Source organism: Lathyrus oleraceus, chromosome 3 (genome assembly GCF_024323335.1).
Source record: "Lathyrus oleraceus cultivar Zhongwan6 chromosome 3, CAAS_Psat_ZW6_1.0, whole genome shotgun sequence".
NCBI classification, from domain to species: domain Eukaryota; kingdom Viridiplantae; phylum Streptophyta; class Magnoliopsida; order Fabales; family Fabaceae; genus Lathyrus; species Lathyrus oleraceus.
Window position 1 is genome coordinate 263,670,071 of NC_066581.1, and position 6,644 is coordinate 263,676,714.

A 6,644-nucleotide genomic window follows, 5' to 3' on the forward strand; every position below is an offset into this window, starting at 1 on the left:
TCACTCCACATTTTCCATAAAATTCTCTTTCTTAATACGTACTCTCATTCCCATACATAACTCCCATTCCTATTCAAAGTATTGGCTGGTCAATAAAAATGCAATAAGTTTTCCTTTAGCCATTAATGAAAATGCAAGCAGTACGTATTCCTATAGCAAGCAATATTAATTCCAAAAATTTAGGAGTAGTTGAAAAATGCAACGGAAGAGAGAGAGAGTTATGTGGAGAAAATTATGGAATTAGTTATTTGAAGTAAATAATTTAATGAGTACTTATATTAATGAATTTTATTTAGAAAGAGAAAGTATATGGTGGATTAAAATGAGGGTACAATGGGAAAAAAATTATAACAATTCATTTATCTTGGTTGGAGAGCTTTATGCTAAAACGACACTTAAAAAGAAACGGAGGGAGTAATATTTAATAAACATTTTCTAGTTTAAGAATTAATTTCATAAATGTTTATATGTTTTAAAGAGTATTTTTATATAGTGTGATTTGATTACTAAATAAGTGAAAGTACTCCTCTTGTTTCAAATTAAAAATTAATTTAGAAATTCAATATAACTCTAAAATTTTAATTAATTTTATATCATATTGCAGGAAATTATAACTAACGTTAAACAATTATCCATTGATTAATAAATAAAAAAATATAAAGAAAATTAAATAAAAAATTATGATTGAAAAGTGATTTATAATATTTTAAGAGTAAGATAAGTTGCATTTTTTGGGTTTGTATATTCAATTTCATCACTGGCAGAAGAAAGTGTCCAAAGCTCAGAAGTTATCCTTTGGCAAGCACGGAAATTGAGCAAGGTTTTTTTTTATCGTAATCAGCCACGCAATGGAAACCAAAGGTGATACTGATTCAAAGTGGAGTTGGAATGCCAACAACAACCAACAAAAACAATTCTCGATAAACAAGTTCCTCGGAAACAAATCCGACAAACCTCAAACGTCAGTGTTGGGTCCTGGCTTCGGAGCTGGCTTCGGATGCGGCGCTGGACTAGGCTTGGGTTTGACTGGTGGGTTGGGATATGGAGGGTCGCTATTTAACCATCTGAACCTCGTTTTTGGTGTTGGAATGGGTTGTGGTTTGGGTGTTGGCTATGGTTTCGGCCAAGGAATTGGTTACAGTTTTGATTACCAAAGTCGTAAGTCTGCGAAATCTAAGAAAAGTTTTGCTGATTCCAACAAAACTATTGTTTTTCAGTTGTGATGAGGGAGTCTTGTTGCAGTTTTTTCGTTTTCGTTTTGTGTTGTTCTAGTAATCTTTTGTTGTTCAATCGTGGAAATTGTTGCACATTTGATTGTCCAGCGGCACTGAATCATGTAAAATATGAGATGATGTGGTTTATTTTAATTGATTTTATCCATTAAGTATTTAATTATATGACTATATGAGCTTGCCCAAGTCATATATATGATTTATTTGATAAATCTGTGTTTGAATAAATGTGTACATGACAATGAAGCAGAGGCTCCAACACAGAAATCGCGATATAAACATCAAGACATGACACGGACATCAGGCCATGACAATGATATTCGACACTAATTATGTGTCATATACCACAATGTTTTTGCACAATTCAAATCACTTGTGCAATTTTACAGCGACTAGACAAAAACAGCAGATTATAACTTCGATGGGATTTCTAAAACCAAACAGCCTCCAAGTGTATGTTTGGTATAGGAATAACATTTTCACATTCCGAGACATTTTTTATGTGAAAAAATAGAAGCTATACATTCTGTAACTTATGATTTACCAAACAGATACTAAATTGGCTACCAATAGAGGACCCTTATGTCCACATTATTCACAAAGTAACAGATTGTTCTAAATCTGACTATTGTAAACAAAAAGTAGGCTTCAAAGTTAGTGACAACCTAGAGAAAACATATTCAACGAACTCTAGGATATCATTTACAATGATGTGTGCAGATTTTATCTCCTCCCTGATTCAAGTTCATCTTCTAATGTTGAAGTTTGATTCTCTGCTAAAGATAGCCCTATACACCCATGTTGACTTTGTCCATCTTGGTTCTCAGATTGAGCTTCTTGACTACCATTTTGAGAATTAGGACCTTGTGCCATACCTCGTGATTCTTCCAACATCGTAAAATAAGCATAAGGTCCCCAACCTACGAGATAATAACAACATATCTACATTGTCAGCATAGTTGGTATTCATAACAGACACAAATTCATCAACTTTGTCGTTTTTTTACAGGAAACTGTTTTAAGTAATCGTGATTATTTCGTTTAGATGGAGTCGAGTATTATGCATGTAATACAAACATGTAAAATTTATGTAAAAGAATCTGCACTGAGGCATACCTTCAGGATGATGAGGAGGAGGAAAAAACTGCAAATAGCAAAAAGTAGCTACTACAAGCCCTGAAAGAAGAAATCAGACAAAGTCAAGTATCAACAAACACTGCTAAGTAGTTTTTCTTTTTTTGGTTTAACTGTAAGCTAAGTTAATCTGCAATTCATTGAGATGCGAAAAATGGACTAACCTATTAGACCTCCAGCAAACACGTCCTGCCAATGATGCCAGTAGTCATCAACTCGAGAAACGGCAACAAGTGATGCAGCAAGTAGCGGTAGAAAAATAATACAAAGTTTTGCAACGTGACCTTTGCGATCAAATGCTTTTAATTTTCCAGATAAGTACAATGATAAAAAACCTAGACCAGCAAATGACCCTGCATATAAAAATTGATATTACTTTAACAAACAACGAATGAAAATTGAGTTTTATTAGTTCCACTGTCCATTTCTCATGAAACTAAATCACGCCGAGTCGTGATCACGGCAAAACCAGTCATAGGTAATAAATGCTACATACATGAAGTATGGCCGCTTGGGAAACTCTTATGTCCTTCCTTAATGACATTCTTGTCACCATGACAAATGACATCTCCCCATTTATCGTAAACCTAATAAGAAGTCATTAGCAGTTAAATATGCCTCGGACGAGAAAATCTCTTACAAAACATAAACCCAAAACCTAAAATTCGAGGAAGACATACATCCTTTCCATCTGGAAAACATCGCCAAAAGAAGTCTGGTCGAGGTCGCCCTACTGCATCTTTTATTGCATCAGTTATCACCGCTGTTACTAAAATGGAGAACAATAGACCTATACCAGCAAATAATTTAATGTCATCCACTTTAACTGTTTTAGTATATCAAATATAATTGTCTTCTTCGAAATCAAACAGATAAAAAGTATTTAAAAGTTAATACCCAGTATGGCATGATGAAGATCATAGATATCTCTCCTTCGGACATAAACTACGAGAAAGATCACGATAGGCAATACGATTGCAAGCATCTAACCATGATAGTAAATGACAATGTTAAAGTAATTATTCAGGAAGAAAAATGTATTCAAATGTGTCGTATCATAATCAACAAACTCACAGGAACAGCCCAAACAGGAACTGTATTACTCTTCAAGGGATATTTGAGATCAGTCATCATTTCCTTCCCAACAAAGCGATAGAAAGGATGGATCATGTATAAGGTGATTTCAATCAATACAAGGAGCAATAGCATGATCCAGTCGTGCATGTGTACTCTAGCAACTGCATATCCGTGAGAGCTCATAGTGTGTGAACCAAGCTGGACTTCCCGCTGCCCGAATTCCTAGAGCTCACAAAAACCACAGATGAGATCAGTAGGCACCAGTTTATGTCCATCATTTCAATATACCAAAGCAAACAATCGAACCTAATAAAGTAAGCCATTTTCTAGCAAAATTTGCATTTTAGGGTATTATGCTGTATATCGATCTTCATATACTGATGCAAGGATAATACAATGAACAACCTTGTAGACATGTTAGTTATAGAGACATGAGAACACATATTCTTATTAGTAAATCAATATTTGACTATATGTCAATCCCTCTTCCACAACTACCTCGGTAAGAAAATACTAGAAACAAGTTATACTCATATACCTCTTCTCTGAGCCGGATATGGTAATGGCCAACCTTAAACAATGTCCTTTGGTTATTCGAGAAAATCTTAATTAAATTGTACCTCTTCATTCTTTTTGTCTATCAATGGAGAATTAATGGATGAAAAGTGAGCACTAGTCAGAGCAGAGAACCCCAGCCTCCTTCTCGATAAGTCCTAGGTAACCTCAAAAAAAGTACTTTCAGGGACAAATTACATGAAAATACCCTGATTTGCTTTGCTTTTCTTACAACTTACAAGTTCTATATTTTCTTGTTTCCAATAAACACAAGGGATACATATTAAAGTTGAACAATGTAGCAAAATATACAAATTACAAACTTGCAAATCCTTAGTGTAAAATATAACCATCTTAAATATTATTGAAATCTACAAAAAAATTAGAAAGAATTCCAGCATATGTAGCTGTATATGCAAGAGAATCTATCCATTGAAAACATGTAAACAACAATATCATCAACAAATAGGTTTATGAGTTTCAGAATTAGGGTTGGACCTAACTCATCCCAACAAAACCGGTTTGTAAGGTGAGGATTGCCCCCACTTATAAACACACTACAGACAATATATCTCTAATCAATGTGGGACTAAATTCATCCCTTCAAATCCAACACAATGGAGGTGTTGGAGGCTAAAGGGAAGACTAACCAAAGTTCCGCAATTAAGGTGACTAGGAACATACTGCAATTAAGACGGAAATTCCAACACACGCCCTCACGCTTGGGTCTCAATGAGACCGAAGCTTGGACAATGCGGGAAGCCCAACAATGGATCTAGGATAGACTCTGATACCATCTTAGAATTAGGGATGGACCTAACTCATCCCTATAAAACCAGCTTGTTAGCCGAGGATTGCCCTCACTTATAAACACACTACAGACCATATATCTCTAATCAATGTTGAACTAATTTCACCCCTTCAAACCCAACACAACGAAGGTGTTGGATGCTAGCCTAAATGCCGCAATTAAGGCGACTATGGGCGGACCGCAATTAAGGCGGAATTCCAACAATGAGAATGACTCAAGAAAAGCACCAAAAATGGAGAAAATTGAATTTAATCTTCAATAATACTAAGCTTCAAAGGTAAGCTAGGAAATCAATCAGATACATATAACACAACCTGCTTACATAGATAGCAATGACAGAGAAGCTATATCGGCACCATCCTAAAGGGTAAAAAGAGTCAACTACCAAGAGAAGCATAGAGCATCAGTTCACATGAATCACAATTCTCACAAAGCTATATATACACTCAAAATCAAAAAGAGTTGTAACATAAGCCTTAAAAGCCCAAACAATAAATCAGCAAGAAATGATGTCAAAACAATGTGATAGACGTGCTTGTTCTTGTATAGTTAGAGATAAGCTTATGAAATCTCAAAAACACTGCAGAATATAAACATCAATCATGAATATGGCTAATGACCATAACAGTAACCAGATTAGAACACAAACCCTAAACTAAAGATGTCTGCATAGTTTGGTATCTAAATCTTTCCAAGAGTAATCAGACACGGTTAGATATGTACCTTTAGCTTATTGCATTGCCAGGAATAACTAACTCAGTGTTAGTTATAAGCTACATGTAGCTTCGTGTGACACGTCATCATAACTAACTCGAGTTCAGAGTTAGTTATGATGACGGTTAGGATTAGCATGTCTCTATAAATGCTAATCCTTTTTCAACTGTTTTCGAATACAATGAATATAACTGAATCCTTCTCTATGAAGTGTGAGTGAGAGAGAAGAAGAAGGAAGTACTGACCTGAAAACGGGTGGATATAGATTGAAAACGAAAGAAGGGTCTTAAATCCCACCAAGCCATAGTGCGAAGAAACAATATAAACCATGAAAAGGAAGGAGCAATAGAAAGAGAATCTCAAATTCAAGTAGTTTATGAATTAAAAGATATGGAAAGAAAGAGAGAGGAAGGCACGATCATAACTGGAAATGGACCCACCCAATTAGGTCACATTATGAACGAAGATATCATGGTTGATTCATTGTGTTTCGTGTAATTCAATCAAAACATATCAAAACAAAAAACGAAACTAGTAAGGAAATGAAGCTTCTTATTGTTATATAATAGTATATACTACATCTTCCAATTTTTTTGGGTACTTAATTCATCATATTGTGGTTATTGATTAGGGTCACTTTGTCGATCATATCTCGCAGTTTCTCAAAAAAAAAAAAATTGTTGTTGTTTAATTGTTTAAACTTAAAAAGTTTTAGGTTTGTTTCCAAAAAATAATTAGGTTAATTATTGGGGGAGAAGAGGGGATAGGATAGTATAGTCGAGTCTTGTGACATTCCGCTTAATTGCAGTTTTGCCCTCCAAATTATGCAATTGTTCTATTTTTATGTCCACCCAATTAATTTTTTTATAAGCAACAAGAATATATTATTGAGAGTATAAGGAGCATTTGACACCTCCAAATTAAATATGACATTTTCACATATATTTACATTGTCAAAACTATTTCTTGAATAAAATTTATATTTAAAATTTTTTATAGGCAAAAATGAAATTTTCGGTATGTATATAATTTTTGATATTATATTTTAAACTTTCTCAATATTCTAAATAATTTCAAAATTTTGAAATTTACTGGGATACTGGAAATTTCAATCAAAGTAA

The 6,644-nt window shown here is 34.1% G+C and overlaps 2 protein-coding genes across 9 annotated transcripts; one reads left to right on the plus strand and one right to left on the minus strand.

Moving 5' to 3' along the window:
• The first annotated feature begins 848 nt into the window (after positions 1-848).
• On the plus strand, positions 849-1,223 carry LOC127130755 (uncharacterized). The gene has a single exon (XM_051059720.1). It carries the CDS (start codon positions 849-851, stop codon positions 1,221-1,223), a length of 375 nt encoding a protein of 124 aa, XP_050915677.1.
• Positions 1,224-1,625: 402 nt separating this feature from the next.
• Positions 1,626-6,242, minus strand: LOC127126830 (putative lipid phosphate phosphatase 3, chloroplastic). 8 transcript variants are annotated; one of them, XM_051055834.1, is made up of 9 exons: positions 5,533-6,242; positions 3,982-4,156; positions 3,441-3,665; positions 3,264-3,351; positions 3,047-3,156; positions 2,863-2,953; positions 2,531-2,719; positions 2,349-2,408; positions 1,626-2,152 (listed from the first exon to the last, which is right to left on the minus strand). In XM_051055834.1, exons 2-9 carry the CDS (start codon positions 4,069-4,071, stop codon positions 1,956-1,958), a joined length of 1,050 nt encoding a protein of 349 aa, XP_050911791.1. In that variant the 5' UTR covers positions 4,072-4,156; positions 5,533-6,242; the 3' UTR covers positions 1,626-1,955. The 8 variants fall into 8 exon arrangements, with proteins under 8 accessions (XP_050911791.1, XP_050911789.1, XP_050911796.1 ...); XM_051055832.1 differs by having other exon boundaries at positions 4,064-4,156; positions 5,769-6,241; XM_051055839.1 differs by having other exon boundaries at positions 4,064-4,156; positions 5,533-6,238.
• Between the last annotated feature and the right edge of the window lie 402 nt (positions 6,243-6,644).

Bases quoted from the DNA above. Each gene is read 5' to 3' on its own strand.
- LOC127130755 (XM_051059720.1), top strand. From the start codon at position 849: ATGGAAACCAAAGGTGATACTGATTCAAAGTGGAGTTGGAATGCCAAC.
- LOC127126830 (XM_051055832.1), bottom strand. From the start codon at position 5,828: ATGGCTTGGTGGGATTTAAGACCCTTCTTTCGTTTTCAATCTATATCC. The intron at 3,666-4,063 runs GTACAATTTAAT...TGTGAGCTCTAG, and splicing joins TAGACAAAAAGAATGAAGAG to GAATTCGGGCAGCGGGAAGT. The intron at 2,954-3,046 runs GTATGTCTTCCT...ACTTCTTATTAG, and splicing joins GTTTTCCAGATGGAAAGGAT to GTTTACGATAAATGGGGAGA.